The following is a 15,382-nucleotide window of genomic DNA, read 5'->3' as shown; positions in this document are numbered from 1 at the left end:
GTTTAATTATTTAGGGCCCTTAATCAGCACCTATCCCTCCATGGACCCTCAATGGGAATCAAGCTTCGCTCACGAGGTTAGTGGCTGTTAGTCGGATTGTTGATAGAAGGTTCATCCCACTGATGGACCTATGTTTCTCGTCAAACAGATTGACCCTACTTACGCCACAAGCACCAAGTTTCTGCAAGCTGGACAGCCAGATAGATCACGAGCCATGTGACTGTCTCGATCGAGTGATCGCGACCGCATGACCCTCCAGTTGCTGAGGACAAGTGGCGTTGTATGAGAATGACCAGGCCTCAGAATCTTCAGTGTTTCGAGCCACCTATTCGTGAAATGGAAACCGATGGCGTAAATCTTCTGGCTCAAGCGGGTAGAAAGAAGGCCAAAGCTGATTCACCAGAAATCGCGTCAGCGTGGGGAAACCAAGGGCTCGGAGTCGCTTGCTAAGTCTTATATACAAGCACAATAATGGTTACCATGGATTATTATTCACAGCCAGTTGCTTCCATCATTTACATTTAGATGCGTTTTTAGGGTTTGCCATATCTACTTTTGGAGTGAAAGCGGCGGTCAACCTAGATTTCTACGTGCGCTAGTCGATCCTGCTACGCGCGGTATAATCGGCTAACGCATTTCCGGTCAGCCGAGTATAAGTTGCGCCGCATGAAGCCACGACGAAGAGAGTTTGGGTAATTTGGCTTGGCTGTAGGAGTGGGCCTGGCAGTATGGGAAGGGGCCAGGAGGAGTCCATGTGGGACCGAGATATGCATACCCACAGTGATGGATCGAGCGACCTTTAAAGACCCAGGGTTGGGTCTCTTGTATATTCAAACCGAGACCCACTACTTTCTCGCTATCCAACCCATTCAGAATAGGTTCAATATCCAGGAGAGGATAGTCGGGTACATGGAAAGATAGCGAAATAGCAAGTCCAATGGCACCATCATCTGACGCGTGCCCGAAATCACAGTCTGATTCTCGGGCCAGAAGTACAAATAGACACACCTAGACACTCTAGGAAACCACCGCCGTCAGCTGTGTGATGACTATTTCGGCGGCGTGCAGGAGGTGCCGGGTTGGGGCGGGGTAGGGTTCACAGGTCTCGACCGTAGGAGGCTTATCTGCCGGACACGGTCTGGAACTCGCAGGAATCATCCATCTTGCACACAGCGGATCATGCGAACAAAGGCCCCGGTTCCCAGTTCCTGTCCTGACAGAGTAGATATAATTCCAAATCCCTGAGTGCGTATATATATATACACATATAAGGTCTGAAGGTTACTACTAGGCACCCCCGTACAACAACAGCAGGGCAGACGCAGAGGGCTAGTTATGGAGAGGGAGAAAGACAGGTTTGGCGCTGATGACTTTAGGCAAGGTCCGGAATTCCTCTCTGGCATCTAGCCATTTACAAATGCTAATCTGAAGGTCTGCTCTGACCAGGTCTCGAGGTTCTGGACCATGAGATGGGTAAGGATGACTGGCTCATCGCCTTCGGCCCCATAACCCTCATCTCGACTGGAGGTTTCCTGGCGACGAATTTTTTCCGGAATCGAGAAAGCACAGGAGACATAGACTACCTCCTGGAGCCGCAATGGGCCCACGACAATGACATAAAAAAGCCATTGCAGAATGCGATAACCCGAGCGGCCCGACATCTTGGATTCATCGACGACTGGGTCAACGAAGAACTAGCCTTCTTCGTGCCGGACCAATTCCGCCAGCTCCTGTTCGAGAAGGCTGAGGAGCAGAACATCGTTCTGTGGGAAGGCACATATCTTCGTGTTCTCGCTGTGCCGCTGGAGTGGGCGCTTGAACGGAAGTTACGGCGCATCCATAATAGCAGAAGGCATGCCAAGCGGGGATCTGATATCGCCGATGTGCTTGCAATTCTGAGGCATCTGCGGGAGCAGAATAACGGACCTTTGGAGAAGGAGTATATCCGGACCCTGAATATCTGCTCCTTTGAGGTCCCGCCTGACCAGGCAACGATGAATGAGATCGCCGCTGCTTATCGAGAAAAATACAATGAGGAGGCTTTTGTCTGAGATGCGCGTGGCGTCTATCATCCGAGCGCTCTAAACTGTGTAGAAGTGGCCGGTGTCGATGATAATGTTCCGTTCCGCGAATATAGGATTCTCACCCCCTTCTTCGAGCACAAGTCTGCCCGCAGAATCTAGCAGATCTGCCGGCAGGTCTGCAATCAACTCGACATCGATCGGGGGCACCCTCCTGACCCAGCCAGGTGCAGTCTCCGGTGTGAATGACGGCAGGCGGTCCTCGAACGTCTTCCGGTATACGTGCTTGCTCTTGTCGCGTCGCATTCCCAGGCTCATACGCCAGTTAAACGCCCGCGCCAGTTCCTCGGCGATGCACGCCAGAATGGCATACCGCACCGGGTCGCGGTCGGCGGGATCCGGTATGCGATTCGCAGCCCAGGATCCCCGCGACTGGTACCAGAAGTACTCGACCTCCGCCCCGATAGCGTAGAACTCCCGCGCAACCACAGCCTCGTATATTCGGTAGAGGGCGCGAAGGGGGGTATCTCGAGCACGCCACAGAGGCACAGAGCGCATGTTGGTGAGGTCGGCGGATGCCTTGCGCGACTGCAGTAGCGCGACATTGTTCAGCATAGTCTTCACGGGAACCGGGTCGGGGAGGCGAAAGTGCCATGTCGGCAGTGGGAGGAGCAGGCGGAGCAAGGCTAGGAAAGGGTGCTTGTGCCGGTGGCTTAGGCGCGTGAGGGTGCCGCGGAGCTGGAGAGGTGACTCAAGGTTGTAGAAGAATCTCCGCAGGCGCATCCCCCAGGTGATTCGAGGTTTCGGGCGATTCCGAGGCACCATCGTACGAACTAGCGGGCCCGAACAGTGTGGACAGTCATGCCATATCGTATTGCGCTCAGGTCGGGCTATTTTCTTTTGCGCATGGTCGTCCCGGAAGGCATCAAGGCTGGGGAAAAGTGTCAAGGTGAGCCTGACCGTCCAGGCCACTAACCCCGATTGGGTGTTGTGGGGTGCCTTATCGGCATGGCTAGAGTGCTGACTGCCCGAAGTATACTCCGTACTCTCTCCTGGTCTCCCGACTCGGCAGACGGAAGAAGCCGAATACAATAGAATCACACGGAATGAATCATATAGAGTTCGAATCATCATGAGATAGCATATCCTAGATTCTACCGCGTACGGTGGACGTGACACTACGAGTGGCACTACGTCTTATGCTTCCGCACGCTCGAGGTTCTCCGTTCAAGATCAGCTCCCCCTTTCTCGCACCCCTTACTATGTGACGACCACACGACCACCTGATTCTCTCCTGCACTTAGGGTCTTCTCTTCCTAATATAACTATCTATTTACTATCCTAATAATATCAGAGCCAGCCTCCCTAAGTTAATGTATGCATACTTCCATAATCCTAATCGGTCGCAGCCAACCAGCGCCACACGTGGAGCGGTCCCTGATCGCCCCATGTGAACCCGCCGGCACCGCTGATTTGGTCATGCCCCTGCCCTCCACTCGTCCATACTTCGGGACACTAGCCACTACTAACTATCGGCCTCCCTGCCGCACTAGAAAATGCAAAATTGGGCATTCTGCACTGCCTAGTTGGGTAAAACAATGCCTAAGCCCCAACGACTCATATCGCCCCCTGCCCCCAGGTGCCCTAATCCCAGCCCGGATAGGGGGTGTACGCACCAATCTCCGACCCCCATAGGACAAGATGCCCGCACCATTGCACAGCGCAGATCTCACTGTTTGTACTCTCTACTAGGGTTTATTCAGTCATTCTTGTAGGGATATTGGTCACGGTATGATTTCGGCGGGACTGTGGGCCCTTCGGGTCTCTGGTCATTGCTTCGAGCCATGCATTCCTACCCCTCGCGAGCCTAGTACCGCCGGTGATAAATATTATAATTAGCTTCTTATAATTACTTTACCCAACAAGAAAAAGCCTAGCGGGAGCACGAGCGGGGAGATGCAACATCTTGTCCATGGAACTCGGCACATGCGCTTGGTCGTAGGATCGCCTGGCCGGGATACTGTAAGGAGTTGAAGCAGGCGTGATTCCCCCAGCCAGACTGTTAGCGCAGCACGAGGCGTTGTCCCTCCCTCCTTTGGTACTCGTTTAAAGGAAGCGTTGACTTTTTATGCACGAGGTCAATCCCAACTTGTTGATTCAATTATCAATCTCTTTGTCCAGACACGGTGTAGCGGGTGATCTGCACGTTATACATAGGTTCTCTGTCGGCTCCTTGGAGAGGGGCCGAACTAATGAGTTTCACCATGAAGTCCTTCAAGATGCTGACCGGCCTGACTTTGCTGGCATTGTCTGCGGCAGAGGACTTGACCAAGCATGTCGATGTCTTGTGAGTACCACCCCAGGCTCATTGCATGCACAAGATTCCTAACGTTATGCTAGCATGGGGACGCAAAGCGGGGGCAATGACTTTCCCGGTGCAGCAAGACCCTTCGGCATGGTCAAGCTGGGACCTGACCTTCTCCATTCCGGCACAGACTCTTACTCCGGGTACCTGCCGAATGGCAAATTCTCTGGCTTTAGTTTGATGCACGAGCAGGGTACTGGCGGCGCCCCAAAGTACGGGACTGTCTCGCAACTGCCACTCGTGGGCGATATTACTGATCCACTGTCCAACATTACCGTTTCTCGGTCTGGGACCGACGCAGGCTCCGTCGGGTACTACAAGGCTCAGACCGAGGACGGTGTTGAGGTTGAGTTGAGTGCTTCCGCGCGGGCAGGAATCTACCGCTATACCTTCCCGAGTGACGTGGAGAAAAACATCCTGGTAGACGTCTCGCATGTGTTGCCGTCTTTCCGGGGCCAGGGACTTGGGCAGAACTATGAAGGTGGAAACTTGACCATCTTTGCAGATGGCCATTACGAGGGTCTTGGGACTTACAATAATGGGTGGAACGAGGCCCCCGACTGGACGATATATTTCTGTGAGTCTGCGAATTCAATAGCTACTTAACTCATTGGATATGCTCACATTCCCAGGTGGCTATTTTGACTCTGATGCAACGAGCAATAAGACATACACTGCAACAGGTGCAGCTAGTAGCGTCGAGCAGTCGGGTGGCTCCGTCTCGTCCACTTCGAGCTCCATTCGAGTCGGTGCATTATTCACGTTCAGTGACGAGGAGGTCATCTCCCGCGTTGGAATCTCTTGGATCTCCTCGACACAAGCCTGCAGCAATGTCAACCGGGAAATTCCGGAAGGCATGAGCTTCGCCTCGGTCGTCAACGACGCTGTTTCTGAATGGAACGAGGAAGTGCTGTCCAAAGTCACTACAACCAACACGAACGATACCAGCCTTAGTCTGTTATACACCTCTCTCTACTTCATGCATCTGATCCCCACAAACCAGACGGGCGAAAACCCCGGCTGGGAGTCAGACGAGCCCTATTATCAGGATATCTTCACATTCTGGGTAAGTTCAGCCGATGGATCTCATTACCTTTCTATCGATATTAGTATTTGTCTAACGAGTGGATCCAGGATCTATTCCGCTGCTCTACCGCGTTAATGCAAGTCCTCCAGCCAACCACTTATGAGGAGCAAATCCGGTCTCTGATTGACATTTGGCGACACGATGGCTATCTTCCCGACGCACGGTCATCCAATTACAACGGCCGCACCCAGGGCGGCTCGAACGCGGACAATGTCCTCGCCGATGCCTACGTCAAAGGCGTTCGCGGATCCGTCAATTGGGAAGACGGCTACAAAGCCATGGTAAAAGATGCTGAAGTCACACCGGCGAACTCTCCAGTCGATCCCATGGCACCAGACTCGTCAACTCATGAGGGTCGCGGTGCATTGCCCGACTGGCTCAATCTCGGATATATTACGCCAACGTACAGCCGCGCTGTGAGCCGAGCTGTCGAGTATGCGGCCAACGACTTTGGTCTGTACCAGGTTGCGTCTGGACTGGGGAAGCACGAGGATGCGGCCAAGTACCTCAACCGCTCGCGCAACTGGCGCAATCATTGGAACCCGGAGCAGACGTCGCTTGGTTTCTCGGGTTTCGTTGTCCCGCGGAATACCACTGGGTTCATTGAGACTGATCCATTGAACGATAGTGGGTACTGGGGAGATCCATACTATGAGGCCAGCTCGTGGGCGTATTCGTGGGCGGATGTGCATGATATGCGACACCTGGTTGACTTGATGGGAGGTGCTGAGACAGTGGTGAACCGGCTGGATACTATGTTCACCGAGGGCGCCAGAGGGTCGAGCGGAATTATTTTTGATTCTACGAATGAGCCGTGAGTTCGCACCTGGCCCAGATAGGGTCGCCGCCACTGACAAAGAATCGAGCTAACGGGTTCGTACAGAATGTTCAACATTCCCTACCTGTACCACTACGTTGGCCGCCAGGACCTCTCTGTCTCCCAATCCCGGAAAGTCGCCAAGAGCGACTATTCCACCGGGGTGTCGGGCCTCCCGGGCAACAGCGATGCTGGCGCCATGCAGACATGGCTGCTATGGAACATGATTGGTCTGTACCCAATCACCGGGCAGTCTACATTCCTGATCCATTCGCCGTGGTTCGAGTCGATGACCATTGATCTTGGAGGCAACAAGAAGCTGGAGATTACCTCGACGGGTGGAGATGACAATGGTGACCGCGATTTCTACGTGCAGAGCTTGAAAGTCAATGGCAAGGCGTGGGAAAAGAACTGGCTGACTTGGGATGATGTCTTCGCTAACGGAGGCACCCTTGAGTTTGAGCTGGGGTCGACCGCGTTGAACTGGTCGACGGGCGAGTTGCCACCGAGTCCAGCTTCCGAGTGATAGACCGATACTCTCGTGATTGAGGATTCTTTGTACATGCTTTCCTCTCTTTATCCAGTATATATTGATTGAACTAGTCTATGATGATAATGAATTAGCACCGTTCAGAAGCGCCTCGTCGGTTGCTGAACCTTGCGATATACATGACTCTTGTTGTGTGCCCGGATACCTGCAGATGCAGATGGATACTTCGTCGAGAGCAACCAGGACCTAGTCCACGCCACGGGGGGCTTGTATAGAACCGCTTCATTTTTATAAAGCCATTGTCGGCTCACTTCCAGGTTCCGCTTCGAAACAGATGGTTAGAAGCCCGGCCGAGCAGCCAGAATATCGTAAACGTGTTTTTGCTGATCGCGAGACCCTGTATGAGACCCAATTCACGAAGTTGACCGGCTCACAGAACAAAAACAAAGATCCTCAATTACACAGAATCGCGGTGACGAAAGGATTGAATTTTCCATATGCGGTCCGGTGTGCAGAAGCGGCCTCGAAGTGTTGAGGTGGTACCGCGCCAGGCCAGGAACGGCGGAGAGCTGGCCATCGCCCCAAAACCGGATTCCCGTCCAGAACCGCAGAGGCCCGAGCTCCCCGCATTTCCACAGCGCAATCGCAGCTCACCAGCCAATCAGTCAAGCTCCTCGCAAACGCTGAGATGCGGGATAAACGTTGAGGGGCTGGCCACCTCCTCTCTTTCTCTCTTTCCTCCAACTCTCTGCAATACACACGAAATGGCATCCATCACTGAAACTCCCGCCGACGGAACAGGTACGTCATAGAGCGGCCTCGCGATCTCGCGACCTAAGCCAGAGCTAGCTAGCTGGTCCCCGCTCCGGGAACCTGGTGAATTGATAACTGACTCGCCACCAGGTGTCATCCAGCTCGACCCGTGGCTGGAACCGCATCGCGATGTGCTGAAGCATCGCTATAGCTTGGTCGAAAAGTGGGCCAATGCCATCAACGAATCCGAGGGCGGTTTGGACAAATTTAGCAAGGTAGATCACTCTTTCTCACTGGATCAGGGCTGAATTGGTGTTGACATCTTTTCTTCAAGGGCTATGAATTGTTCGGTCTCAATGCACAGCCCAATGGCGACATCATTTATCGGGAATGGGCGCCCAATGCGGTGGAGGCGTCGCTGGTCGGCGATTTCAGTACGTGCCCTTGTGTCGAGAGCAGAGCTGCGGGCTTTGGGATCGCGTGACTGAGACTGGCAGACAACTGGGATATCAATGCCAACCCCATGGCGAAAAACAGTTTCGGCGTGTGGGAAGTGACGGTGCCCGCGAAGAACGGCGGCCCGGCGATTCCCCATGACAGCAAGATCAAGGCAAGCCAGTCCACCACTCCTTCGGGGAGATGTGCCAAAGCTAATATAGCTCAAAAATCAAGATCACCATGGTTCTCCCTGACGGCGAGCGCATCTATCGCATCCCAGCATGGATCAAGCGGGTAGTCCAGGACCTCAGCGTCTCTCCAGACTACGACGCCGTCTTCTGGAACCCGCCCGCCAACGAGCAATACAAATTCCAACACTCGCGGCCGAAGAAGCCGGAGAGTTTGCGTATTTATGAGGCGCACGTCGGTATCTCCTCGCCCGAGACGCGGGTCGCCACGTACAAGGAGTTCACTAAGAACATGCTGCCACGCATCCAGTACCTTGGCTACAACGCCATCCAGCTGATGGCCATCATGGAGCACGCCTACTATGCCAGCTTTGGGTACCAGGTTAACAACTTCTTCGCGGCGAGCAGTCGCTATGGGTCCCCCGAGGATCTGAAGGAGCTCATTGACACAGCGCATAGTTTGGGGCTGGTGGTGCTGCTGGATGTGGTGCACAGCCATGCGTCGAAGAACGTGCTGGACGGGATCAACATGTTTGATGGATCCGACCATCTTTATTTCCATGCGGGTGGCAAAGGTCGGCATGAGCTGTGGGATAGCCGGCTATTTAACTACGGGCACCACGAGGTGCTGCGCTTCCTTTTGAGTAACCTGCGCTTCTGGATGGAGGAGTATCAGTTCGATGGTTTCCGGTTCGACGGTGTTACCAGCATGCTTTATTTGCACCACGGTATTGGAACGTATGGCAGCCCACTTTCTCCTACCCTCTCATCGACTGATGCTAACAGGGCTATAGAGGCTTTTCTGGTGGCTACCACGAGTACTTTGGCCCTTCTGTGGACGAAGAGGGTGTCACTTACCTGACCCTTGCTAACACAATGCTGCACAACCTCTTCCCTGAGGTCATTACTGTCGCAGAAGACGTCTCCGGCATGCCAGCCCTGTGCATTCCGCACTCGTTGGGCGGCGTCGGCTTCGACTACCGACTCGGCATGGCAATCCCCGACATGTACATCAAGCTGCTGAAAGAGAAGGAAGACAGCGAGTGGGACTTGAGTAACATTGCCTTTACGCTGACGAACCGCCGCCATGGGGAGAAGACCATTGCCTATGCTGAAAGCCACGACCAGGCGTACGTTGTCAATCCAACTCTCTCCCTGAAAGATGACCAGAACCCCCTTCTAACCGCCTGCCAAACAGACTGGTCGGTGACAAATCTCTCATGATGTGGCTCTGCGACAAAGAACTATACACAAACATGTCTGTCTTGACCGAGTTCACCCCCATCATCGAGCGCGGCATGGCCCTGCACAAAATGATCCGCCTCGTTACCCACGGCCTCGGCGGCGAGGGCTGGCTCAATTTTGAGGGCAACGAATTCGGACACCCAGAATGGCTCGACTTCCCCCGCGAAGGCAACGGCAACTCCTTCTGGTACGCCCGGCGCCAACTCAACCTGACCGAAGACCACCTGCTGCGGTACAAGTTCCTGAACGAATTCGACCGGGCGATGCAGCTGACTGAGGCCAAGTACGGCTGGCTGCATGCTGCGCAGGCGTACATCAGTCTCAAGAATGAGAGTGACAAGGTACTTGTCTTTGAACGGGCCGGGCTACTGTGGATCTTCAATTTCCACCCCACGGATAGCTTCACAGATTATCGCGTTGGCGTGGATGTACCTGGCACGTATCGGATTGTCCTTGATACGGATGACCCGACATTTGGAGGGTTTGGGAGGAACGTCAAGGAAACAAGGTTTTTCACAACGGATATGCCGTGGAATGGGCGGGCGAACTTCACGCAGGTGTACATTCCGACTAGGACTGCTTTGGTGAGTTTTTAACCCTCCAGCCGTCTATGTTTTGGGTCTGCCTGCTATGGGTTATATGTGTTGGGCCTGGCTAATTGACTCTTGCTCCGTATAGGTCCTTGCATTGGAAGACACGCTGTAGAGGCGGGAAAGCATAAGGCACCCACCTCCTCCCTCCCGGCTTTGTGATTCAACAATACGACGACGAACACATCCATACTGCAGCATACTCTGGATTTGGACGTTACCTAGTTAGGCAGTATTTCTTTCATAATCACTAGAATGGGATTAGGATCGAACGACTACCTCTTTGCTTTCCCTCGACGTAGACTGCACCTGGCCATTCAGATCCAGTCCCACCATGCCGTGGACCCTTGGCTCTTTACGATGGCATAGCTAGTGTTGCAGAACGGGCATGCGAGGATGATGGTCAAGACAGGACCAGGACTTTGATAGATCCGAACAGCTCCAAGTATCAAAGCCGGAAGTATGAAAGCTGCGACAACTAGGAAAGAGTCCGTGGCACACTCCATCATATGAGCTACAGTACAATCAACTTCTTGACTAGGCAAATTCAAACTCCAACAAAAGAAAATACAATTGGACACCAGGATATTTAGGGTCGCCATACAGGCCATGGGTTTTCAACTCTAAATACACAATAATGAAACACAAGCCAGGCCAGGGTGCGTCTGGCAAGGCTTTAAAAAAGACCAAGGGAAATCTCATCAACTCGCTCGATAGACAGCGTCCCCTGCAACACCCACCAGTCTCCCTGCGTCCGTCCTCCTATTCTCTTCCCGCCCCTCGCTCTCCCCAAATCCAGGTGAGTTCCTCATCCGCACAGGCGCGGCGTCATCTCTATCTCCGTTTTCACAAAGACAAGATCCGATGAATCAAACGCGATCAGTCAAGTACAGGTCTCCCACATAATAGAACGTCAGAAAGTCAAGAGCGGAATCGACAATGACAATGAAAATCCCTTTCTGGTTTTCTTTTCTCTTTTAGATCGGAGTACTATACACGCAATCGAAAAGGGAAAATGACGTCTTAGTGGGAGACGGGACACACAAGACCCAAGAGAGTTTGAAACAAAGGAAAAGAAAGACCATCCAGACCAAAGGGAAGACAGAGGGATAAAACACAGATAGGGAGAAAGCTTTCGCAAGAAGATTTCAGAAGCAGCGCAGGGTTTTTGACAAGGGGGATGTTGAACATGGAAACCCGCTGCTAACTAGCAAATGGACAAAATTACATTTAGGCGGAGCTCTCAAGCTCAGCCAGAATCTTCTCACCCTTGGCGCGGGCAGAGGCGAAGTCACCAACCATGTAGAAGGCGTTCTCAGGGAGGTCATCACCCTCACCGTTGATAATAGCCTTGAAGGAGGATATGGTGTCCTTCAGGTCGACAAGGGTACCCTCGATACCGGTGAAGACCTGGGCGACAGCGAAGGGCTGGGACAGGAAACGCTGGAGCTTACGGGCACGCTCGACGGTGAGCTTGTCAGCCTCAGACAGCTCGTCCATACCCAGAATGGCAATGATATCCTGGAGAGACTTGTACTCCTGGAGCATCTGCTGGACACGGCTGGCGGTGTCGTAGTGCTCGTCACCGATGATACGGGGGTCGAGCATACGGGACTTGGAGTCCAGGGGGTCGACAGCGGGGTAGATACCCAGCTCGGAGATACCACGGGACAGCACAGTGGTGGCGTCCAAGTGGGCGAAGGTGGTAGCGGGGGCGGGATCAGTCAGATCGTCAGCGGGCACGTAGACGGCCTGGACGGAGGTAATGGAACCCTTCTGGGTGGTGGTAATACGCTCCTGCATGACACCCATGTCGACGGCCAGGGTGGGCTGGTAACCGACAGCAGAGGGGATACGACCCAGAAGAGCAGACACCTCGGAACCGGCCTGGGTGAAACGGAAAATGTTGTCAATGAAGAGCAGCACATCCTGACCCTCCTCGTCACGGAAGTACTCGGCAATGGTCAGACCGGTCAGGGCGACACGGGCACGGGCACCCGGGGGCTCGTTCATCTGACCGAAGACGAGGGCGACCTTGGAGTCACCATCAAGCTGGATGACACCAGTCTCCTGCATCTCGTGGTACAGATCGTTACCCTCACGGGTACGCTCGCCGACACCGCAGAACACGGAGTAACCACCGTGGGCCTTGGCGATGTTGTTCTATGGGAAAGACAGCAGTTAGTAAGGCGAACATCTCTCACGCAACCGAGATGCGGGCATATAGAACAAAAAATCTTACAATCAGCTCCTGAATGAACACGGTCTTGCCGACACCGGCACCACCGAACAGACCAATCTTACCACCACGGGCGTAGGGGGCAAGCAGATCGACGACCTTGATACCGGTGACGAGAATCTCGGCCTCGGTGGACTGCTCGACGAACGCAGGGGGCTCGGCGTGGATGGGGAGGAACTTGGTGGCCTTGACGGGACCACGCTCATCAATGGGGTCACCAGTGACGTTGATGATACGGCCCAGGGTGGCGGGACCGACGGGAACCTTGATGGGAGCACCGGTGTCGTGGGCGATAGCACCACGCATGAGACCCTCGGTACCTGGAGGTGAATGTTAGCAGCATGCTCGGATGGCAGAAAACATGCCGGGCCGACTGGGTGGGTCCTTTATCCCCTTTTGGGCAGGAAGGGCACGACACGGTGGCTCGACAGGGGCGCGCGAAGGGTAAGCTTACCGTCCATGGCAATAGCACGAACAACATTCTCACCAAGATGTTGCTAGAAGGGAACACAGGTTAGCTATGCGATTTGGGGGGGGGATGGGATGGGAGAGGTCCGGGGACCAATCAGAGGGCACATACAGAAACCTCCAGAACGAGCTTCTGGCCGTTGTTCTCGGTCACAATGGCGTTGAGAATGGCAGGGAGCTTCTCACCCTCGAACTTCACTGTAGTATGGCGAATAGCAAGTCAGAGAGCGTCCTGCAGCTTGTTTTGGGATCGATTGCGATGGCTTTGGAGATGGATTGGGCCGAGGAAAAAGATTTTCGCGTCCCCCATTCCCGCCAGGGCGTCGAGCAACACGTACCGTCAACGACGGCACCAATAACCTGGTGAACCTTGCCGGCTTGAGCGACATCTGAGCTGGCGAAGCGGGCAGACAGGGCCGGAAGGGCATTGGAGCGGAGAGGCTGGAAGGCGCGGGCGACGGGGGTCGGCCGGGCGAAGGCAGCCCTCCCGAAGGTCCGGGCGAGACCGCTAAATGAGGAGAAAAACCAGTTAGGGGAGGCGAGTCCTAAAGAAAAGTCGAGGTTGAATTGGAGACGGGGATGTCGAGTGTGGGACGTACCTCTTGAACATGATGGAGGTGTTGAAGAGCGAGGTGTAGGGATAAAGGGTGTGGATTGGGGGGAGGGAAAAGAGGGAAGAAGAGGAATGGGAAGAGGTTGGTGGACTCTCTCGCTGGCACGGGAACTGGTCGCACTACGCCTTTCCGGGGCGGTTTTGCCGATGGTCCCGTGATGAACCGATGCTCGGGGGATAGCCCTGCAGAGTATACGAGCTATATAGTTGATTTAATTGCTTTACTGGTCCTCTCTACCTGATACTATATCTTTTTTCCGGCTCTCATTTGGATCCCATCTTGCTCCAGTTGTGCGGTGGTGATGCCCTCCTCCGTTGCCTTGCAATGCCCTCCTTCTCACCGGTCGGCTTGGCATCCGGATGCAGGGTAGCCCCGGCGCAAGTATAACACCTGCACAGCATGCAGACAACTCATCTACCCCATAGAATTCACGGGCATCCTGCTCTCGACATTTTACCAACCTTTTCAAGGCCATTGACTTCTATACTGACAAGAGGTGGTGGTTCTTCTGCACGTCAGCTCCAAGCTTCCCGGTGGAAATCTCTGACGTGTAACTCGGAGCCCTCAACCACCCATCCGAGCTGTGGTATGAGAATCTTGGAAGCTCCCCCACCATCCAACCACAAGCTCTATAGTGGCTGTTGAAAAATTGTAGAAAATATCCCAAATCATTATACATGGGTTCTGGTAATTCCTATCTCCCCACATGGCCACATTGTACTTCGCAATGGCCCCGGTGTCGCCCTCGGGGCGCTTGGACAGGGGGTTCTCCGCACCAGCTCTGTAGGTTCCGAATCCCTCCGGGAAAAGACGCACCACTCCATGCACGACGACACACGGATCATCTCCAGTGAATAATACAGGGCAAACGTGTAGTTTCATAGAACAACGAAACAGTCCAACATATTTCTCTATGGCTACAAAAGAGATACATTGATTATAGCACAGTACGGAATACACGCATTTTCGGATGCTTGTGGGCCAAAGGACAAAAAACGACAAACAGTTCAGACCAGCGGCGGTCGGGGGCCCATCCGCAGTCGAGTCGACCACATGGCCAGCAGCATGGAAACCATGGCCCAGGGCCAAACCCCCCGGGTCCAGATGAGCGTGCGAAACAGATTCCCACCCCCTACCGACGCCGATATCTGCACCCTGTTTATCCTGGATCGGGCAACTTGCCCACTTATTGCTTCTCAGCGGGGGGCTCTGAACGAAGCCCTTGCCTTCGTAGCCTTCCTTGCTGATGCCGTGGATGGGGTTCATCTTCTCGGACTGTTGGGGAAGAGATATGTTAGCAAGCCGATCAAGGTCAAGAGGGCTCGCGCGAGAACCAAATAGTCCTCCGCAGCCCGCAAAACGAAATCAGGAAGTGGATATATATGTGTACCAGAGCGTATTCGTTGGAGGCCTCCTGCCACTCCTTGGACATGGTCTTGGGCTGGGGCTTGGCGAAGTAGTGGATAGCGTAGAAGACGAGGACGGAGGCGAGGGTGAGCTGGGTGACCTTGAAGAAGATCTTCCAGCCCTCGCCCTTGGGGGTCTCAGCACGGGGGCCGTGAGGACCGAAGGCAATCCAGTAGGCTAGACAGGAAAGAAGGAATATCAGCAACGCCGAAAAAAGGAAATTTAGGATGCCGATAAAAATCAGCCTCGGATACCCCAGGGTAAGCGAGAAACCACTCCCGAAGCCGAGATCAGATATCCAGGGGGTAGTACGTACCGGCCTTCTTCTCCTGGAGGGTCATCTGGTGCCAGTCGACCTTCATGCGATCACGGAGCGACATCCACAGCTCGGCCTGCTCCTGAGGGGGCATACCCTCCCAGCGCTTCTCGATGCCGGCGAGGGTAGGGTTCGCGATAGCGTGAGCAGAGGCAGCACGGGCCTGGAGGGCGTTCAGTGAGGCCAATGGGCCGGCACGGATGGCGGCCGGGCTGCGAGGAGCAGCGCGAGCGATGGAGCGAAGAAACATTGTGCGGAGGGTGAGAGGTGGTAGCACCACGTCGAAAACGAGTCAATTGATGGTTGAGCGGGGAGTCCGGGACCAGCAGAGTCTGGCAGCGAGG

At 54.2% G+C, this 15,382-nt stretch overlaps 6 protein-coding genes across 6 annotated transcripts; 3 read left to right on the top strand and 3 right to left on the bottom strand.

Moving 5' to 3' along the window:
* Window positions 1-1,335: 1,335 nt before the first annotated feature.
* Window positions 1,336-2,051, top strand: N7482_007256 (uncharacterized protein; the record flags this gene model as incomplete). The annotated part of the gene is made up of 2 exons (XM_056689381.1): window positions 1,336-1,381; window positions 1,447-2,051. The coding sequence occupies 2 exons, from the start codon at window positions 1,336-1,338 to the stop codon at window positions 2,049-2,051; spliced, it is 651 nt and encodes a 216-aa protein (XP_056541810.1).
* A 30-nt stretch (window positions 2,052-2,081) lies between these two features.
* On the bottom strand, window positions 2,082-2,846 carry N7482_007255 (uncharacterized protein; the record flags this gene model as incomplete). The annotated part of the gene is made up of 1 exon (XM_056689380.1): window positions 2,082-2,846. The coding sequence occupies one exon, from the start codon at window positions 2,844-2,846 to the stop codon at window positions 2,082-2,084; it is 765 nt and encodes a 254-aa protein (XP_056541809.1).
* A 1,439-nt stretch (window positions 2,847-4,285) lies between these two features.
* N7482_007254 (alpha-1,2-mannosidase family protein) lies at window positions 4,286-6,816 on the top strand (the record flags this gene model as incomplete). Its single annotated transcript, XM_056689379.1, has 5 exons — window positions 4,286-4,368; window positions 4,422-4,963; window positions 5,019-5,452; window positions 5,521-6,287; window positions 6,357-6,816. 5 exons carry the CDS (start codon window positions 4,286-4,288, stop codon window positions 6,814-6,816), a joined length of 2,286 nt encoding a protein of 761 aa, XP_056541808.1.
* Window positions 6,817-7,277: 461 nt separating this feature from the next.
* Window positions 7,278-10,109, top strand: N7482_007253 (1,4-alpha-glucan branching enzyme GLC3; the record flags this gene model as incomplete). The annotated part of the gene is made up of 8 exons (XM_056689378.1): window positions 7,278-7,581; window positions 7,684-7,808; window positions 7,868-7,967; window positions 8,031-8,151; window positions 8,193-8,897; window positions 8,954-9,289; window positions 9,358-9,988; window positions 10,083-10,109. 8 exons carry the CDS (start codon window positions 7,278-7,280, stop codon window positions 10,107-10,109), a joined length of 2,349 nt encoding a protein of 782 aa, XP_056541807.1.
* A 1,115-nt stretch (window positions 10,110-11,224) lies between these two features.
* On the bottom strand, window positions 11,225-13,311 carry N7482_007252 (F1F0 ATP synthase subunit beta; the record flags this gene model as incomplete). The annotated part of the gene is made up of 6 exons (XM_056689377.1): window positions 11,225-12,157; window positions 12,237-12,553; window positions 12,688-12,730; window positions 12,814-12,899; window positions 13,040-13,209; window positions 13,301-13,311. 6 exons carry the CDS (start codon window positions 13,309-13,311, stop codon window positions 11,225-11,227), a joined length of 1,560 nt encoding a protein of 519 aa, XP_056541806.1.
* Window positions 13,312-13,879: 568 nt separating this feature from the next.
* On the bottom strand, window positions 13,880-15,288 carry N7482_007251 (cytochrome c oxidase subunit IV family protein; the record flags this gene model as incomplete). Its single annotated transcript, XM_056689376.1, has 4 exons — window positions 13,880-14,232; window positions 14,320-14,590; window positions 14,706-14,899; window positions 15,039-15,288. 4 exons carry the CDS (start codon window positions 15,286-15,288, stop codon window positions 13,880-13,882), a joined length of 1,068 nt encoding a protein of 355 aa, XP_056541805.1.
* Between the last annotated feature and the right edge of the window lie 94 nt (window positions 15,289-15,382).

Source organism: Penicillium canariense (assembly GCF_028826845.1).
Source record: "Penicillium canariense strain IBT 26290 chromosome Unknown utg000004l_segment0_segment0, whole genome shotgun sequence".
Classification (NCBI taxonomy): domain Eukaryota; kingdom Fungi; phylum Ascomycota; class Eurotiomycetes; order Eurotiales; family Aspergillaceae; genus Penicillium; species Penicillium canariense.
Note: the sequence above shows the minus strand (reverse complement) of the source record. Positions and strands in the feature narration are given on the sequence as shown.